The sequence below is a fragment of the Nicotiana sylvestris genome, chromosome 10, assembly GCF_000393655.2.
Source record: "Nicotiana sylvestris chromosome 10, ASM39365v2, whole genome shotgun sequence".
Classification (NCBI taxonomy): Eukaryota; Viridiplantae; Streptophyta; class Magnoliopsida; order Solanales; family Solanaceae; genus Nicotiana; species Nicotiana sylvestris.
Window position 1 is genome coordinate 113,656,994 of NC_091066.1, and position 21,334 is coordinate 113,678,327.

At 40.4% G+C, this 21,334-nt stretch overlaps 1 protein-coding gene across 1 annotated transcript; it reads right to left on the reverse strand.

Annotated features, from left to right (window-relative positions):
• Positions 1-9,234: 9,234 nt before the first annotated feature.
• Positions 9,235-11,022, reverse strand: LOC138879825 (uncharacterized). The gene is made up of 4 exons (XM_070159463.1): positions 10,735-11,022; positions 10,507-10,617; positions 9,640-10,173; positions 9,235-9,579 (listed from the first exon to the last, which is right to left on the reverse strand). The coding sequence occupies exons 1-4, from the start codon at positions 11,020-11,022 to the stop codon at positions 9,235-9,237; spliced, it is 1,278 nt and encodes a 425-aa protein (XP_070015564.1).
• Between the last annotated feature and the right edge of the window lie 10,312 nt (positions 11,023-21,334).

Genomic DNA, 21,334 nt, shown 5'->3' on the forward strand with positions numbered 1-21,334 from the left:
TCATAATATATAGATTGAGAATAGGAAGAAAGAAATTATAGCATGCTAAAATAAAGTACTGAATTACATACAAGCAGTAGGTAGACAAGAATGCAAGAACATTAAGTAACCATATTGTTGTTGATGCTGAAAACTTAACTAGGACATACCAGTTCAAAGAAGCAAAGCGTAGTAAAGAAAAGTAGCAGGGATTTTTGAAATATAGCTTTGGCTTTCAGCCAGCTTAAATAGGCCACAGTAGAAGTAGTGAAGCAAGAGAGAATGTTTTGAGTGTAAGTGAGTTTAGAACTAAGAGTGTTCGTGTGTTTGTGCTAATGAAAGAGCAAGGTACTTACAGTTTGAAAACAGGTAGAAAATAAGGTAAGAATTATATTTTAGCAGTAATTATGGAACTATGTACTAATTAAAATCAAATCAATACGTACTTCTTTTAATTGAAGAGTTAAATTTAAACGGTAATAGGCAGAAAACATTTAAGGAAAGAAATCAAGTAGAGCATCATGTGCAGAATAGACAGTTAGGGGCAAGTACATAGAGGTTCAATTAAGGGAACAACTAATGAAGAATCCTTGAAATACTCGGTTAATCTAAATAAGGTAAGAAGACAAAATAAAGTTGCAGAATAAGGAGATAATCGAAAATCAGTACCTAGTAAATGAGGGAATCAAAGATTTCGAAATCACTAATTTAAGGAGTAACATGGGTTCCCATGAGTGAGCAAATAAACCAAGTTAAAATAGGAGAATCGAAAGTCTAAGGAATGTTTCAAATCAACCCCAGAAACAAGGAGCTCAGAGTCAATCAAAGAGAGAACCATGAGTCCTGTTTTAACATATAAATAGAGTGCACAAAACATTAGGCATGTGAGGATAAACTATGGCAAAGAGAAGCAACATGCAATAACAATTACAAAGTCAGTAGATAGTTAACTATCGAAACATGGTAGTCACATAGGTCAACTTCATTAGCTTAGTAATAGAGAAAAGAGAGAGTATCAGAAGCATGCAAAAGGGTCAAGTAAAAAAAAGCCCTTTCTGAAAAGTATAGTCTAGTTTCAATGATTGCAAGAAACCAAATCACATAAAGAAACAGATGCTGAAACAAAAAGGATTTCGAATCCAATCGAGCAACTTCAAACAGGTGAAACAGCTTCGGAAGCTCAAATAGGCCCCAAAGAAATTAAGGTTTTGAAACCAATCGGATTCAGAGATGATGAACAAGTAAATCATAGAGCAAATGGTCTGAGAACTCGAATGAACCCAAAATTTTAGGGTTTTTACCACCAATTGAGTCTATAGATGAAAAACAAATAAATCGAACAAATACTACCAAAATAGAATCGGAAACCTCGAAAAGAGTTAAAGCCCTTAACAAGCAAAATCAAGTAGAAGAATGGCATAAGGAAACACAGTAAAATGTGTCAAACAACTTAACAGAAAACCTAATCGGAAAGAAAAAAGTTTTTGAAGGTAGAGTCTTAGAAGAAACTTTGAGGAAAAATGTTTAAAAGTTTAGAGCAAACATAGATCTAAAACAGATCTAAAAGAAATCCGAAGAACCTTAAAGGTTAGGGTTTCAGAAGAACCCCAAATGGTGAGAAAGGCTTTGAAGACCATCGATCTAAGCAGGAGAGTCAAGAATCAAACTCGAATAGCCATAGCTGGCCCGGGGAAGATCAAAGATGACCGGAAAACAACCATAAACTAAAATCGACCCAGGTTTGAACCAAGTTCTTTCACGATCTGGCCTTGAAACAATAATAATCGGGCATGTAGAGGCCAAATGAGGTGGACACAGGCCTCCAATGGTCTTGGAAGCCATGGATTTGGGGGGTTTTCGGGTGGTAGTTGAGGGCGGCGACTAGGGTTTGAGAGACGATTGAGAGAGAAAGGGGATTCAGAGGCGGCTGTAGGTAAGAAATGGTTAGGGTTTGGGGGTAGTTGGGAATTAATTTAGGAAAGGGTTAATGTGAGCCGTTGATCTAGACGATCAACAGCTGAGATTAAACGGGAATTCGGGCGGGTTGTTTAAAAGGGTCATGGGTTGGTTTGAATGGGAATTGGGTCAGCGTAAAATTGGGTTTAAATTGAATTCAATTGGGGTCCAAAGTGGTGCTATAATCAAAATGAAATTGGGCTAATATTTAAATAGCCACTTTTCCCTATTTGATTTATAAAAAAATGTAAAATAATTTCTGGAAATAAATTAAAGGTACTAAAATGACTAATAGTATATAATTATCAAACTAAAATACTGGAGTTAATTTTTATAAATATAAACGTAATTAAATCCAAAAGAGGATAATATTGCAATTATATGCAATTTAGCTTTAACAAATACTAGATAAATTTGCAAAAATAAGTAAAAATTATCTTAGCTATATTATAGCACAAATATGAAAATCCAATAAATGAGTCACCAAAATGATAATTTTGGAAATAATTATTGAGTTTTTTTGGATAAAATAGGGCAATAAATTGATTTAAAAAAATCTTTAAAAATTAAGAAAAAATAATAAAATATTTGGACATGCTTATATATGTATATATATGTTATTTGAAAGTATTTTCCATGTTAAAAATATACAGGGAAAAATTGGCTATCAACAGCTTCCTCTCTTTACCCGGAAAGAATGAAAGAGTTGTCAGGTAAAGATATGATGGCCAATTTTGACCGAACGAAATGGTTCGAAGAGGTTTAGGTCGCGTCCTGGCTTTTGAGCTGACTACATATCCCTAGTATTACAGGAATCAGGCCATATATAGTTCAGGATCCATCGGCGGAGTATGTCGATGGAGACTATCGAGAACGGACCCAATATTCAGGGCAGGGAATGGTTAAGGTTTGACATGGCTGCGGGAACTGGAGTGGAATCGCTCCTGCTGAGATGGTCGTTGCTCGCCAGTTTACCTACAAATAAGCAATACAATCATATATTGTGCGTAAATTTAAACATGATGCAAATTCCCATCGGACCATGAGGATTTTCTTCGGACGGTTAGAATGACGTCCTTAGACCATGATGTCCTGGGCCATGAAACGTATAATAAAGGATTCGCAGGCCATGAAATGATGATCTCGGGCTATAAGGATGACGCCTCCGAACCATGATGGCTTTGAATAATGATATGCAAAATATTAAAAGGGGTCCTCAGGTCATGGCATGGTGTTCTCAGGCTATGAAAATGGTGCCTCCAAACAATGATGCCTTTGGACAATTTGGCGATCTTTCAGCCCATGTAAATGCAGTATGTGGCGATCTTTCATCCATGCAATGTAGTATGGGGCGATCTTTCAGCCATGCAGATGCAGTATGAGGTGATCTTTCAGCCATGTATATGCAGTATGTGGCGATCTTTCAACCATGCAATGCAGTATGTGGCGATCTTTCAGCCATGCAGATGTAGTATGAGGCGATCTTTCAACCATGCAAGTGCAGTATGAGGCGATCTTTCAGCCATGCATATGCAGTATGAGGCGATCTTTCAGCTATCCAGATGCAGTATAAGGCAATCTTTTAGCCATGCAGACGTAGATAAGGTGACGATCTTTCAGCCGCGCAATAGAGATGGAGGTAGAGCTTAACCTTGGAAGGCAGAATGGTAGCCTTAAGCAATGCAGAAATGCAGATGGAGGTAGAGCTTAACCTCGGAAGGAAGAATGGTAGCCTTATGCAATGTAGAAAAGGCAGATGGAGACAACGTTTAGTCTCGAAAGGCAGAATAGTAGCCTTATGCAATGCAAAAATGCAGATGGAGGTAGAGCTTAACCTCGGAAGGTAGAATGGTAGCCTTATACAATGCAAAAATGCATATGGAGGTAGAGCTTAAACTCAGAAGGCAAAATGGTAGCCTTATGCAATGTAGAAATTCAGATGTAGGTAGAGCTTAACCTCGGAAGGCAGAATAGTAGCCTTATGCAAAAAATAAGATAGCAAATGGTAGTAGGGCTTTCTTAGCTGATGGCAGATTGTGATATTGTGACTGCTGGGGATATTGTGCCTGCTGGGGACACTGTTGTGTGCGGATAGCAACTGTGAGTAAGTGCAACAGTTCTGAGAGTTGTATTCCTGAACAATGTTTGTCTCGTGAGTGTATAATATATTTGATGATTTTGCAATTCAAGTGCCTGCATCCAAATAAAAATCGTGAGTTTTGTAAAAAGGGGGCGGTTAGTTCGTATCTCTCGCTAGCTCTGCTTGACCTGTTCAGCTTTGATCTAGTGATACTGTATGTATCATTGGGGTAGCGTTGCTAAACAAGGCGGTTTCAGTCATAGACATGTATGATTTAGTAAAAATATGACATAATAATAATATTTTTTTAGATGAACCGATAAATGTGATGTGGTTCAGGACACTGCAACCTCTCTAGTTACAAAATTTTGAGGGTCCTCCTCAAAATTCTTCCTCAATTTAATGGGTTGATGTTTTTGACTATTGCTTGCGAAGATTGGCTGAAATCAACTTCAGAATTTTTAGGGTCCTCCTCAAAATTCTGCCCCAGTTTCCAATTTGGGAGGGGGGAATGAAAATTTTATTAAATTGTGACCGAACCATAGGGCTGCCTACGTATCGCCTCTTAAACGGGAATCAGGTCAGGCGTAGTTCTATTTACATCATATAGGAAAACATAAAGATTACACATAGTAACACTTGACTGCATTTGAATTGATCGACTTTGGCCAGACTTTCTCGTCCATTTCTGCAAGTATGAGGGCTCCTCTTGTCAGAACCCGGTGAACCATGTACGGATCTTGCCAGTTAGGAGAGAATTTCCCCTTGACTTCATCTTGATATGGAAAATTTTTCTTTAACACCAGTTGCCCCGGTGTGAACTGCCTCAGCTTGACTCTTTTGTTGAAGGCTCTAGACATTCTGTTCTGATAAAGCTGATGGCAAACTACATTCATCCTCTTTCCATATATAAGAGCCAGCTGCTCGTAACGACTATTCACTCATTCTACATCATCGAGTTCTACTTCCTGTATGATTCTTAAGGAAGGAATTTCCACTTCGGCGGGAATGATGGCTTCTGTACCATAAACTAGCATATAGGGGGTTGCCCCAGTTGATATGCGGACTATGGTGCGATACCCCAATAAAGCAAATGATAGCTTCTCGTGACACTGCTTATGCTTCTCTGTCATTTTCCTTAGTATCTTCTAGATGTTCTTATTGGCGGCTTCTACGGCCCCGTTCATCTGAGGTCTATAGGCTGTAGATTCTTGTGTCTGATCTTGAAAGTTTCACATATAGCTTTCATCAGGTCACTAGCCATTGTCAATAATGATTGATTCTGGAATCCCGAATCGGCAAACGATGCGGTCGCGAACAAAGCCAGCTACAACTTTCTTAGTCACTGCTCTGTAAGATGCTGCTTCTACCCACTTGGTGAAATAGTCTATAGCTACCAGAATAAATTTGTGTCCATTGGAAGTGGCAGGCTCGATTTGTCCAATAATATCCATTCCCCAAGCAGCGAATGGCCATGGTGAGCTTGTTGCAATATGCTCATTTGGAGGCACCTTTATCATGTCTGCATGTATCTGGCAGCAATGAAATTTTCAGACATACTGGATGCAGTCCGTCTCCATAGTCATCAAAAAGTAACCAGCTCAGAGTATCTTCTTTGCTAAGATAAAACCGTTCATATATGGACCGCAAGTCCCAACGTGAATTTCCTCTAGTAGCCTGGATGCTTGTTTTGCGTTGACACACCTTAGTAATCCTAGATCAGGAGTCCTCCTATACAAGGTGCCTCCATTGTGAAAGAAGTTACTGGATAACCTCCGAAGTGTGCGTTTCTGAGTGGGATTTGCAAGTTCTGGGTATTCCCCTTTCATCAATTATTCCTTGATGTCATGAAACCAAGGCCTTCCGTCTGCTTCTTCTTCAACATGAGCACAATAAGTTGGTTGATCATGGATCCTTACTGGAATGGAATCAATGAAGTTTTTGTCCCGATGTTGTATCATGGATGATAGGGTGGCCAATGTATCGGCGAACTCATTCTTGACTCTGGGAACATGTTGGAATTCCATCTTTGTGAACCTCTTTCTCAATTCTTCCACATGGTACAGATACAGGAGTATCTTGGAGTTCTGGTTTCCCATTCTTCTCGTACCTGATGTATAAGTAAGTCTGAATCTCTGATCACTAACAAATATTGAATGTTCATGTCAATGGCCATCTTGAGCCCTAAGATACAGGTTTCGTATTCGGCCATATTGTTGGTGCACGAGAACCTGAGTTTGGCAGACACCAGATAATGCTGACCAGTTTCTGATACTAGGATGACTCCTATGCCAACTCCTTTGAAATTTGCTACTCCATCGTAAAACATTCTTCAACTATCATAGGATTCTGCAATGTCCTCTCCTATGAATGATACCTCCTCGTCAGAAAAATACATTTTTAAGGGTTCGTATTCTCCATCCACGGGGTTTTCAGCAAGATGATTTGCTAGTGCTTGTCCCTTGATTACCTTCTGAGTTACGTAGACAATGTCAAATTCACTCAACAGGATTTGCCACTTGGCTAGATTGCCAGTGGGCATGGGCTTCTGAAAGATGTACTTCAAAGGATCCATCCTTGATATGAGATACGTGGTATAGGTACAGAAGTAATGCCTCAGCTTCTGAGCTACCCAAGTCAAAGCACAACAGGTGCGCTCTAACAGAGAATACCGGGCCTTGTACAGGGTAAAGTTCTTACTGAGGTAATAGATGGCTTGCTCCTTCCTCCCCATTTCATCATGCTGCCCCAGAACGCAATCGAAAGCTCCATCTAATATTGCAAGGTAGAGTAATAAAGGTCTACCTGGCTCAGGCAGGACCATGACTGGTGGTGTTGACAAGTACTCCTTGATTCTGTTGGAGGACTTCTGGCAGTTATTGGTCCATTCGGTAGCGGCGTCCTTCTTCAACATCTTAAAGATCAGCTCACAGATAACTGTAGAATGTGCTATGAACTTGCTGATGTATTTAGGCCTTCCCAAGAAAATCCTCACATCCTTCTTGCTCTTTGGCGGTAGCAATATTTGAATAGCTTTGACTTTTGACGGATCTAGTTCTATTCCTTGGTGACTCATAATAATCCCAGGCAATTTCCCAACGGGAACCCCAAATGCACATTTTGCGGGGTTCAGTTTCGGGTTGTACCTTCGCAGTCTATTAAAAAACTTCCTCAAATCTTCTATATGATCAGTGGCTTTCTTGGACCTTATGATAACATCATCTACGTACACCTCAATCTCCTTGTGTATCATATCATGGAAGATAGTAGTCATGACCCTCATGTAGGTGGCCTCTGCATTCATTAGGCCGAACGTCATCATCTTTTAACAGTACATTCCCTACAGCGTGATGAAACCCATTTTCTCAGCATCCTCTTCATCCATCCAGATTTGATGATAACCAGCGAAACAATCTACAAATGATTGCAACTCATGCTTGGCACAATTGTCGATTAGGATGTGTATATTTGGCAAAGGGAAGCCATCTTTCGGACTGGCCCGGTTGATATCCCGGTAGTCGACAAAGACTCTAACCTTCCCATACTTCTTTGGCACTAGCATGATGTTGCCTAACCATGTCGGGTATTCTACTAATATGAGAACCTTAGCTTTGACCTGCTTAGTGAATTCTTACCTTGATTTTCAGACTCATATCAGGTTTGAACTTTCTGAGCTTTTACTTTACCGGTAGACATGTTGGATCAGTTGGCAGTTTGTGAGCCACAATAGATGTACTCAGACCAGTCATGTCATCATATGACTAGGCAAATATGTTCTCATATTCCCTTAGAAATTATGTGTATTCCTTCTTTTCTGATGGCGATAAGTGAATGTTGATTCGTGTTTCTTTGACATTTTCTGCATTTCCCAAGTTAACAACTTCTATTTCGTCCAGGTTGGACTTAGGTCTATTATCAAAATTCTCAACTTCCTCAACAATCTCTTACGGTATGTCATCTTTCTCTGAATCTATGTCCGTTTGTTTGCGTTGTCTTGTTGCATGTTACAGTCATTGGTTCATCAAGATAAGTAATAGTAATGTTGTATAAGTAAAATAATGAGTGTCGATTCATAAGAAAGGTCAAAATGCTTTGATAAATTGCCTAATTGTTTTGAACATTGAAGATCTTATTGCGGGAATTAAAATGCGAGAAGAAAATCATTTAGTAAATAAAAAAAATACATGATGCTTGTTTTAGCCTTGCTACCCCGAGGCTCGTCGGGCTCTGGTTGTCCTGATGGTCCAGTTACCGAGGCGTGCTCCTCTGCTTACAGCCTGTATGGAAGGGCCTTCCTCCCCCTCCTCCTCGAGTACAACGCAGCAGTCCATGACACTGTCTTCTATGAATACATTCTTTACTGCTACTAGTGCTTCCTCTTCTTCTGACCCATCGATAATATTGGCCGGTTGGAAGGTCTGCTCCAAATGTGGTATCGGCTACTCCAACGGATAGTAAGGACCGTGCCATAGTGGCGACTAGTTGTTGAATTCTTCCCAAGTGTACTCATATCCTAGACCGAAAGTGGTGCCATGTTTCTTGAGTTTTATAGGCTTGACGATTCCTTGGAGGTTCTTTCTGAGGACCTTGCCAGGTTCGTACCCACTCCAATTTAGTATACTCTCGATCTTGTTATTCCACCATTTGTCTTTGTCAACATCATTTACCCGTTTGATGTGATGGTAAGTCTCTCCTCCTATCTTCCTTCTTCCCTCGATTGACAAAATGGTCTGGCAACTGTATATAGGGTTGCTACTGTCGCCGTGAATGATCACCTCCTAGTGATTCCATTCGAACTTTATCGCTTGATATAGTGTTGATGCTACGACCCCAGTAGCATGAATCCATTGTCGTCCCAATAGCAGATTGTAAGATGTTGGTACGTCTATTACTTGGAAGTCAACATCGAACCAAGTTGGCCCCATTTGCAAACACAGACTAATTTCCCCAATAGTGGACCTCTAGGAACCGTCGAAGGCTTTCACATTGATGGCTCCGTCATTTATTTCATGCAGTCCCTTGCCCATTTTCTTGAGTGTTACCAGCGAACAAATGTTGAGACTAGAACCCCCGTCGATCAAGATTTTGGTGATAAAGTAGTCTTCACATTGCACAGTGATGTGCAGTGCTTTATTGTGTCCCAACCCTTCAGGTTGTAGCTCATCTTCATGAAAAGTAATTTTGTGACTTTCCAATACCTGTCCTACCATGTTGGCCATCTACCCGCCAGTGATGTTGCTTGGCACATATGCTTCACTCAGTACCCTCAACAAAGCATTCTTGTGTGCCTCAGAATTTTGTAGCAAAGCAAGTGTGGAGATTTGTGTCAGTGTTTTGTTCAACTGGTTGATGACCGAGTATTCCTTGGCCTGTATCTTTCTCCAAAGATCGTCGGGACCTGTCTCAATGATGGGTGGCTGATTGGAGGCATGCTTGCTTGACTCAGCTAAATGTTCAGGGGTATAGACCCTACTAGTTCTCGTCATACCTTGTGCGGCAACTGTCTCTTCGAACCTGACCTTGCCTTTCCTCCTTGCCTCAGCTGTATAGTCCCATGGTATGGCCTTTGTATGGAATCGCATCATGGTCGACATCGCCACTGGGATCGGCGTGGCTATCTTTACTCCAAATGGAGCATGTGCCTTGGGTGGTAAAACTGCAACTTCATATGGTGTGGGTGCATTTGCTGGTGACACGAATTCCACCTCAATTGGCGCTGGTGTCATTGCAGATGACGTTGCTTCAAACTCAAGTGGCATAGACATATTTACCTCAGTGCCTCCAGATGGCTGAATCTGGACCACGATCAGATTAAGAGTAACTATTGGCTTCTTTGGGTCATCTTCTTCTCCTATCAACCCGATTGACCCCTCGGGATCCCAATCATCCTCTATTTCAATCATTTGAATGCCTCCATCCTTGTGGTCCGACAAAGGGTTATTGCGGACATTTGGAGTAGGTTTCTTTGCCACAATAATCTTGTTGTCAATCAGAGCCTGGATCTTGTCCTTTAGAGAACGACATTCATCGATGGTGTGTCCCTTCATGACGGAATGGCATGCACAGGATTTGTTTGGGTTAACCCACTGAGAAGGTTTTTCAGGGGTTATAGCAGGGATGGGGGTGACATAACCAGCATCTTTGAGTCTCTCGTACAACTGGTGAATAGGTTCAGCAATGGCTGTGTATTATTTAGGAGGACTTCGGTCAAAGTTTGGTCAAGATCTAGGGAAGTTTTGGCGTGTAGGAGGTGATTTATAGTGGGATGGTTGAGTATTGTAGGCTTGATAAACATGTGCGGGTTGGGTATATCTGGGTGAAGTAGGTTGATATGTGGGAGGTGGGGGTGATTGATAAGTGGGTGGTGGAGTTTGGTAAGATGGTGAGGGTGCTTGGTAGTTCGGAGTTGGTTGATATGTGAGTGGAGGTGTTGGGTAAATTTGGTATTTGGCAGGAGATTTGGTTCTTTGTGCGACCATTATGTCTCCTACGTCCTTTTTCTTAGACACACCACCAGACTGCAAGGCCTTATTTGTAGCTTGTAAGGCTTTGAAGTTTGTAACCATACTGATTTTGATGCCCTCTTCAATCCTTTCACCCAGCTTGATAATGTCAGAAAATTTATGGATCTCAATCAACATTAGTCGCTCATAATACTACGGGTCTTGAGCCTGAACAAAGAATTTATTTATCTGTTCCTCCTCTAAGGCAGGTCTGACCTTAGCAGCTTTGGAAGTCCAGCGAGTAGCATACTCGCGAAATGTTTCTATAGGTTTCTTCTTTAGATTCTGAATATAAAAAATATATGGCGCATTCTTGGTGTTGAACCTGAACTTGTCCATAAAGTCGGACGCCTTGCTTACCCAGCTTGACCATTTCATTGGATCTTGGCTTATGTACCAAGACAGAGCATCTCCTTTCAGACTCTTCATATAAAGCTTCATGCGAATTCTCTCATCTTTCCCTACTCCAACCAGCTTGTCACAGTATGTTCTCAAATGGACCATTGGATCCCCTGTACCATCAAACATCTCGATCTTAGGAGGTTTGTACCCCTCGGGCAGTTCGACATCGGGCTGTATGCAAAGATCTTCGTAGCTCAGCCCTTCAATTCCCTTGTTTCCTTCAATGTCTTGAATTCGGCTAGTCAATTTCTTAAGTTCCTCAGCCAGGTTCCTGATGAGCGAGTCTTTATCATCAGACTCGGGTGTGTTTGAGATGGGTTAGGTATAATTTGGCATAGTCTCCACATAGATGTGGGTGTTATGATGGGTGTGGAAGTGGTCATTTGTGGAGTTTTGGGGTTCTGGGATGAACAACGGAGTATTTTTTGAATTATGGCAGGTGTTGCAGTGGTGGTGAGGAGTGGGATGATTTTGTCGCTTTGGGATATTTTGTGGGGGTGCGGGGTTCTGAGCATTTAGTAAATTGACATCTGGAGTGGTGAGGGAAAATGACAGATTCGCCAGATTCTGAACTTGATCAAGTTCTTCTTGGAATTTCAATAACTTTTGTTTGAGTTGGGATGCATTTTCTTTGGAAACCTGAGTACCATGACCATGAGTGACTTCTACCCTTTCAGTTGAGATTTACTTTCTGGTATTGTTCAAATCTTCCATCTTCCCTTTGTTTTTGACAGGACTAAGAGGAGGAGTGGGTGGAGGCCCTTAGATCTCGTGGAATAAGAAGATGTTGCCAGAGTGCACGAACTAACCTTTGGGGAGGGGAAATAATAAACAAAAAATAAAAACAAAAAGGTAACAAGTTAGTGAGGATTATAAAAAAAACGTTGTGATATTTAAACACATAGTGCAGAATGTAAACCGTGTCCTAACTTGGGAACCTCTTTGTGCCTGAGGTAGGCCTAACGTCAAGTTGATTTGGAGAACTTAGAATGCTAAATGCTTCATTTTATTGATAAAAAGTAGACAAATCCCAAATCGACACTAAATAACCTGAAATAAAAGTCACTAGTGGCCATTGGCCTTATTACACTTCATAAAGCAAAAAGAAAACTTCTATATATTTGGTCCTAGAAGGACCTTCCCCAGATTCGTCATCCTTGGCTCCGTCGAACAACTTTCCCAGCTCGCGAAGTCCCAGCAACAGCTAGGCTCGGGCTAGATGTCGTCCTTTATTTCCTTCAGCATTTTGGCAGTCTTCGACCCTCTTAAGAAACTTCATTTCTAGCTCCACTATGCCTTGCTCCAAGTATCCCAATCGCTTGTTGGCACTGACAGCCATGTCCTTCCACTCCTTAATCATCTATTGGTTGGCTTCTTGTATCTTACGGTGCTCGGTTTCGCACTCCCAGATCCTCTTGCACAGTTGATTATATTTAACCTGTGCCTCAACCCTCTAATCTACGATTTTGTGGCCCCTAGCAAACCCTGGTTGACCCAGACCATCTTGATTATCTTCCAACTAGCCTGAATAGTAAGGAGCACAACCAGCATGGTATCTGTCTGGCTCGATGGTATCTCTCCCCATGACGATCTTGCAGTGCCACATATGCTGAGCTTGGCACTTATAAGGACTGTCATCAGCTTGGAAATGACTCATCTTGTCGACCCTGGGTATAACCTACTTCCTACCAGCTTGCCTTATAACCCAGAAGGGGATGTAAGGGTATGTTCCTATCAGACCGATCAATATCAGAAATGGTGCATCCCTGGATCGGGCGATGAATTCCTCAGTAGGGGACCACTCGAACATCCGTTGTACTTGACCCTCAGTTAGATTATCGAATAACTCTACCCATTCTTTGGCATCTTCTGGTTGGGCGAACATGTTGGGCATGTAATTCATTCGCTTCGGATTATGGAAAGCAATATAATCATCCCAGTCCCTTCGCTGAATCTCTTGTCGGTATGCACCTCATTGGAGATGCTCTATGAGCCAGAGCTGGAGTAGAAAACTGCAGCCTTCGAAGTGTTTGGCTCCTCGTTGGCATTTCTCCAAGGCTCAGTATATTTCTGCAATGATCATGGGCACAATGCTGAAAGGCTGCCCACCAATTCCTTCCATTAGAGTTTTAGTTACCATAGCTAACCTGGTGTGGATCATTGCTTTCTTCATTGGAAATACGATCATACCCAGGAAATAGAACATGAATACAAAGACCCTTCGGTGATTATGCCCTAATGAGGTGATAGCAAACTCGTTCGGATAGGTACGGTAGGATTTGCTGTGACTGTACCTCTCGTACAAATAATCAAAAGGGATATAGGATTCTTTATGACATGTTAGTTCTGGATTCTTCTTTAAACCCATCATTTTGAGGAAACCCCCGCCCTTACGGTTCTCAAGCATTAACAACCCCGGAGCTTCCTATGGTATACCGGCCAATCCTCCTATTTATTCTATCAAGGATGTCATTTCAATGTCCCCGAAGCGGAACACAGACCTCTCACAATTCCAGAATAAAGTAGCAGCTTCTACGACCTTGTTGTTGGGTTGGATTTCCAGGAGGGAAGGTAGGTTGCCTAGTATTTCCTAACAAGAGTCTGATCACTGGAGTGGAGATCCTCCCACCAGCTTAGCAATTTTGGGTGGATATTGGTGACCATGCCGAATCTGGGGACTTCGTGCCTCATATTTCTGCAAGACAAAAGGGTTAGGCCCTTACCCTCGCCAAACTCGACTATTTAATATCAACAATTGGCATAAAAGCATTTAGTTCTCCAAATAAATGCACAGAACGTGGTAGTGTCTGTTTGGTTTTAGGGAAACCTAGTGGACTTTGGACAAGGCTATCTTAAAGAGTCATTATGCGGACAACATAACTGACTCAGCTAAGTTTGACTATGATGCATGCACATTTAAACGGAGTAAGGTTTCTATGGGGTTTTAGACTGGTACCCCTGAGCCGATAACTCAAGGGGGAAAGGCAGGGAACCGTCGACTACACTGTTGATCGACTGATTTTACCGCAAATATGTCATTTCTGGATTTAAGGGCTGATAATATCGGAAGAGCGCAACCACTCATTATAAGCGTTGCTATGGGATTTGTTCATCACGAGTGGAATATGATGTTGAGCATGATTATGCAATAATTTAAAACATGTTGTCACGTATTTACACGTTTAAGAAAGCAGTAAATACAACAGTTTCATAATTCAAAGCAGTAGTAAAGGAAAGAAACAAAAGATAAGTCAGTTTTGCAGTTGAAAAGGGAATTGAATGAACAAATAATTGTACGTAAAGAAGCATAAATTCACAATGATAGTCTGAAATGGTAAAAGCCTAAAAATTCCCAGCAAAATAGCCATGTTGTCGCGCCCTTTTTTTCTCGCGAAATCAGGTTTATGACATTTGGAGGGACAACTCGTTCCTTTTGGGAGATAAGTTTGCATTTGAAGAGTCTCCACCTAATGATTAAGGTGCATTAGGACACTAATGGGGTTTGATTTGAATAACCAGAGATAGCGCAATGGCATAAAATTATTCTAAGGGGAAGGTGTTAGGCACCACTCAAAATCCACTAGTGTGGTTCCCGGCCAGTTATTGTGAATTCGGGTGCAATTAACATATAAGCAAATAAGGCTCAAATAAGAGGGGATTTTAATACATAATGGTTTGAAAGTAAAAAAATTTGAAAGAACGATCAAAGAGCTGATTTTTAAATAAAGAGTTACAATACTAAAAAAAAGAATAAAGAATAAAGGAGGCTCCTAAGTTAACTAAAAATATGGATCACCCCACAAAATGTCCGGTAATCACTCCTCAATAAGGGGCTACACGTGACATTATCGCGTGGTCATCATATCCATATCTACCCTTCCCACCCCGTTAAGGTATTAAAGCACGGATTAGTCTCGATTAATTATTGCATGCTATTACCCGTCCCATTCCTATCAGTCCCGGAGGCACTTAGGACTACTAATCCTAAAAAGGAGGGATATTAGGCTTATTTGAAGTTTCAAAGGTAAAAACTCTAAGACGACATACAAAAAAACACATACTGCATATTAAAGGGGAAACACATAAGCATATAGGCTAAGGTATACCTCCTCAAACAAAACGCATAAAATAGCATGTCTTACACATACTGCTTAGGTCCGATTTAAAATACTGAAGATGAGGGAGATTAATTATTGAGGCAGATTAGTTTATTACATAACTCAGATAAGAAGTCCAAATCAGGCCTGCCTGCTGGTCGTAGCGATTAACAACGCGGATTCAATTTGCAGTTATTACTCTAAGGCTTGCCTAAATGTTTAGGCGGGGTCCTATTGGCATGCTTGCTAAACCTTGTTAAGCGATTGAATTAGGTTATTAAAAGAGGTTCAGAATGTACAAAATTAAAAATTAAACCAGTTACAGGTTCTGCAGGCGATAATATCTACTATTACTGATTTTAGTTCCTAGGAGCATGAAATCTAACATTGACTGTGAATAAAACGAATTAGATTTATTTAGAAACCCCTATAGCCATGATTTTTATATGTAGTGAATATGCCGAATTTAAAACACCCTATAGGCATGATTTCTAGGTGAAGTTTCGAATATGCAAAATTAAAAAGTACCCTATAGGCATGTTTTCTAAATAAAGTTTGCATATGCAGAATATAAAACGTCCTGTAGGCATATTTTCTACCCTTGCATGCATATTACCCAACCCTTTTTACTAGCTAGCCCCCAAATGCTTATTACAACTTATTACAAATCAGAATAATAAATTACATCAGAAAAGTACAACCAGAGGAAGCCTGATTCTTGACTTCCTCTCTAAGTTATGAGATAAACCAACTCAAATACCATTGATCCAAAGCCTTTCTTCAGACTTGAGTGTGTCAGAATTCCCTAAGGGCCTCAATAGGACCCCGGGCAGTGCTCACACCCAAGTTTCATAACCAGAATAGGGACAAGTGCAGTGTGGAAGTGCCAGCCCTCATGTGTCAAAGTTTAGAGGGAGCTCATGGGTCCCGAGGCAAGTCTCACAAGAGGGGGGCAGAACATAAGTCTAAGAGAGAGTGGAAGTGCAGAAATAGAGCTTTACGAATAAAGGAAGGAAACAGGTGCTGGGAAACAGTTACAGAGTTGATAACTTCACACAAAAGGGGTTCAGGGGTTGGGAATTTATTGCAAAGAGCCTACGTACTTAGGCAAGGGTCAGCTTTGGGGATGCACAGCAATAGAAGATGCTGGCATGCCTATAAGCCTACCAGAACACACAACATCAGAGAGACGTAGAGGTTATGATCCCAGGGGTTCAAGTTCGAGTTATGGACAACAATGTTCCATACTGCCATGCATCAAACAAACCATAAGTATCAAACACATTGAGGTAGGGATTTAGGGTTCATAATACATAGATTCAGAATAGGAAGAAAGAAATTACAGCATGCTAAAATAATGTACTGAATTAAATACAAGCAGTAGGCAGACAAGAATGCAAGAATATTAAGTAACCATGTTGTTGTTGATGCTGAAAACTTAATTAGGACATACCAGTTTAAAGAAGCAAAGCGTAGTAAAGAAAGGTAGCAGGGATTTTTGAAATATAGCTTTGGCTTTCAGCCAGCTTAAATAGGCCACAGTAGAAGTAGTGAAGCAAAAGAGAATGTTTTGAGTGTAAGTGAGTTCAGAACTAAGAGTGTTCGTGTGTTTGTGCTAATGAAAGAGCAAGGTACTTATAGTTTGAAAACAGGTAGAAAATAAGGCAAGAATCATATTTTAGCAGTAATTATGGAACTATGTACTAATTAAAATCAAATTAGTATAAGTACTTCCTTTAATTAAGGAGTTAAATTTAAACGGTAATAGGCAGAAAACATTTAAGGAAAGAAATTAAGTAGAGCATCATGTGAAGAATAGACAATTAGGGGTAAGTACATAGAGGTTCAATTAAGGGAAAAACTAATGAATAATCCTTGAAATACTCAGTTAATCTAAATAAGGTAAGAAGACAAAATAAAGTTGCAGAATATGGAGATAATCGAAAATCAGTACATAGTAAATGAGGGAATCAAGGATTTCGAAATCACTGATCTAAGGAGAGTAACATGGGTTGCCATGAGTAAGCAAATAAACCAAGTTAAAATAGGAAAATCGAAAGTCTAAGGAAAGTTTTCAAATCAAGCCCAGAAACAAGGAGCTCAGAGTCAATCAAAGAGAGAACCATGAGTCCTGTTTTAGCATATAAATAGAGTGCACAAAACATTAGGCATGTGAGGCTAAACTATGGCAAAGAGAAGCAACATGCAATAACAATCACAAAGTCAGTAGACAGTGAACTATTGAAACATGGTAGTCACATAGGTCAACTTCATTAACTTAGTAATAGAGAAAAGAGAGAGTATCAGAAGTATGCAAAAGGGTCAAGTAAAAAAAAGCCCTTTTTGAAAAGTATAGTCTACTTTCAATGATTGCAAGAAAACAAATCACATAAAGAAACAGATGCTGAAACAAAAAGGATTTCGAATCCAATCGAGCAACTTCAAACAGGTGAAACAGCTTCGGAAGCTCGAATAGGCCCCAACGAAATTAGGGTTTTGAAACCAATCGGATTCAGAGATGATGAACAAGTAAATCACAGAGAAAATGGTCTCAGAACTCGAATGAACCCAAAATTTTAGGGTTTTTACCACCAACCAAGTCTAGAGATGAAAAATAAATAAATCGAACAAATACTAACAAAAATAGAATCAGAAACCTCGAAAAGAGTTAAGGCCCTTAACAAGCAAAATCAAGTAGAAGAATGGCATAAGGAAACACAGTAAAATGTTTCAAACAACTTAACAGAAAACCTAATCGAAAAGGATAAAGCTTTTAAAGGTAGAGTCTTAGAAGAAACTTTGAGGAAAAATGTTTAAAAGCTTAGAGAAAACACAGATCTAAAAGAAATCGGAAAAACCTTAAAGGTTAGGGTTTTAGAAGAACCCCAAATGGTGAGAAAGGCTTTGAAGACCATCGATCAAAGAAGTAGAGTCAAGAATCCGACTCGAATAGCCATAGCTGGCCGGGGGAAGATCAGAGATGACCGGAGAACAACCATAAACTGAAATCGACCCAGGTCTTAACCAAGTTCTTCCATGATCTGGCCTTGAAACCATAATAATCGGGCACATAGAGGCCAAAGGAGGTGGATACAGGCCTCCAATGGTCTTAGAAGCCATGGATTTGGGGGGTTTTCGGGTGGTAGTTGATGGTGACGACTAGGGTTTGAGAGACGATTTAGAGAGAAGGGGGATTCAGAGGCGGCTGTAGGTAAGAAATGGTTAGGGTTTGGGGGTAGTTAGAAATTAATTTAGGAAAGGGTTAATGTGAGCCGTTGATCTAGACGATTAACGGCTGGGATTAAACGGGAATTTGGGCGATTGTTTAAAAGGGTCATGGGTTGGTTTGAATGGGAATTGGGTCGAGGTAAAATTGGGTTTAAATTGAATTCAATTGGGGTCCGAATTGGGGCTATAATCGAAATGAAATTGAGCTAATATTTAAATAGCTACTTTTCCCTATTTGATTTATAAAAAATAGTAAAATAATTTCTCGAAATAAATTTAAGGTACTAAAATGACTAATAGTATATAATTATCAAATTAAATACTGGATTTAATTTTTATAAATATAAACGTAATTAAATCCAAAAGAGGATAATATTGCAATTATATGCAATTTAGCTTTAACAAATACTACATAAATTTGTAAAAATATGTAAAATTTATCTTAGCTATATTTTAGCATAAATATGAAAATCCAATAAATGAGTCACCAAAATGATAAATTTGGTAATAATTATTGAGTTTTTCTGTATAAAATAGGGCAATAAATTGATTTAAAAAAATCTTTAAAAATTAAGAAAAAATAATAAATTATTTGGACATGCTTATATATGCATACATATGTTATTTGAAAGTATTTTGCATGTTAAAAATATACAGGAAAAAAATTGGGTATCAACAGTTGCCCCTCTTTACACGGGAAGAATGGAAGAGTTTTCGGTAAAGATATGATGGCCAATTTTGACCGAACGAAACTGTTCAAAGAGGATTAGGCCGCGCCCTGGCTTCTTAGCTGCCAACATATACCTGGTCTTACAGTAATCAGGCCATATGTAGTTCAGGATCCGTCAGCGGAGTATGCCGATGGAGACTTTCGAGAACGGACGCAATATTCAGGGCGGGGAATGGTTAAGGTTTTACATGGCTGCAGGAACTGGAGCGGAATCGCTCCTGCTGAGATGGACGTTGCTCACCGGTTTACCTACAAATAAGCAATACAAGCATATATTGTGCATAAATTTAAACATGATGCAAATTCTCGTCGGACCATGAGGATTGTCTTCGGATGGCTAGAATGACGTCCTTAGACCATGATGTCCTGGGCCATGAAGCATATAATAAAGGATTTGCAGGCCACGAAATGATGCTCTCGAGCTATGAGGAGGATGCCTCCGAACCATGATGCTTTGAATAATGATATGCAAAAGATTAAAAGGGGTCCTCTGGCCATGACATGGTATTCTCGGGCTATGAAAATGGTGCCTCCAAACAGTGATGCCTTTGGAAAATTTGGCGATCTTTCAGCCCATGTAAATGTAGTATGTGGCGATCTTTCAGCCATGCAATGTAGTATGGGGCGATCTTTCAGCCATGCAGATGCAGTATGAGGCTATCTTTCAGCCGTGTAGATGCAGTATGTGGCGATCTTTCAGCCATGCAATGCAGTATGGGGCGATCGTTCAGCCATACAGATGCAGTATGAGGCAATCTACCAGCCATGCAAATGCAGTATGAGGCGATCTTTCAGCCATGCAGATGTAGATAAGATGGCGATCTTTCAGCCGCGCAACGGAGATGGAGGTAGAGCTTAACCTAGGAAGGGAGAATGGTAGCCTTATGCAATGTGGAAATGCATATGGAGGTAGAGCTTAACCTCAGAAGGCAGAATAGTAGCCTTATGCAATGTAGAAAATGCAGATAGAGACAGCAGTTAGTCTCGGAAGGCAAAATGGTAGCCTTATGCAATCCAGAAATGCAGATGGAGGTAGAGCTTAACCTCAGAAGGAAGAATGGTAGCCTTATGCAATGCAGAAATGCAGATGGAGGTAGAGCTTAACCTCAGAAGGCAGAATGGTAGCCTTATGCAATGCAGAAATGCAGATGGAGGTAGAGCTTAACCTCGCAAGGCAAAATGGTAGCCTTATGCAATGTAGAAATGCAGATGTAGGTTGAGCTTAACCTCGGAAGGTAGAATAGTAGCCTTATGTAAAAAATAAGATAGCAAATGGTAATAGAGCTTTCTTAGCTAATGGCAGATTGTAATATTGTGACTGCTGGGGATATTGTGCCTGCTGGGGACACTGTTGTGTGCGGATAGCAACTGTGAGTAAGTGCAACGATCCTCAGAGTTGTATTCCAGAACAATGTTTGTCTCGTGAGTGTATAGTATATTTGATGATTTTGCAATTCAAATGCCTGCATCCAAAGAAAAATCATGAGTTTTGTAAAGGGGGGCGGTTAGTTCGTATCCCTCGCTGGCTCTGCTTGACCTGCTCGGCTTTGATCTGGTGATACTGTATGTAATCATTGGGGTAGCATTGCTAAACAAGGCGGTTTCATTAATAGACATGCATGATTTAGTAAAAATATGACATAATAATAATATTTTTTTAGATGAACCGATAACTGTGACGTGGGAGAGAATTTCCCCTTGGCTACATCTTGATGTGGAAAAATTTTCTTTAATACCAGCTGCCCCGGTGTGAACTGCCTCGGCTTGACTCTTTTGTTGAAGGCTCTGGACATTCTGTTCTGATAAAGCTGACCGTGGCAAACTGCATTCATCCTCTTTCCATTTATAAGATCCAGCTGCTCATAATGACTTTTCACTCATTCTGCATCATCGAGTTTTGCTTCTTGTATGATTCTTAAGGAAGGAATTTCCACTTCGGCGGAATGACGACTTCTGTACCATAAACTAGCATATATGGGTTGCCCCAGTTGATGTGCGGACTATGGTGCGATACCCCAATAAGGCAAATGATAGTTTCTCTTGCCACTGCTTATACTTCTCTATCATTTCCCTTAGTATCTTCTTGAAGTTCTTATTGGCGGCTTCTACGGCCCCGTTCATCTAAGGTCTGTAGGCTGTAGAATTCTTGTGTCTGATCTTGAAATTTTCACACATAGCTTTCATCAAGTCACTATTGAGGTTGGAGCCATTGTCAATAATGATTGATTCTGGAATCCCGAATGGACAAACAATGTGATCGCGGACAAAGTCTGCCACAACTTTCTTAGTCACTACTCTGTAAGATGCTTCTTCTACCCACTTGGTGAAATAGTCTATGGCTACCAGAATAAATCTGTGT

Excerpts from the sequence above, each read along its gene's own strand:
- LOC138879825 (XM_070159463.1), bottom strand. The coding sequence starts at position 11,022 with ATGGTCCATTTGAGAACATACTGTGACAAGCTGGTTGGAGTAGGGAAA. Across the intron at positions 10,174-10,506 it reads GTGTGTCTAAGAAAAAGGAC|TTGTACGAGAGACTCAAAGA; the intron begins GTAGGAGACATA and ends CCTATTCACCAG. Across the intron at positions 9,580-9,639 it reads AGGCACATGCTCCATTTGGA|GCCATACCATGGGACTATAC; the intron begins GTAAAGATAGCC and ends TTCCATACAAAG.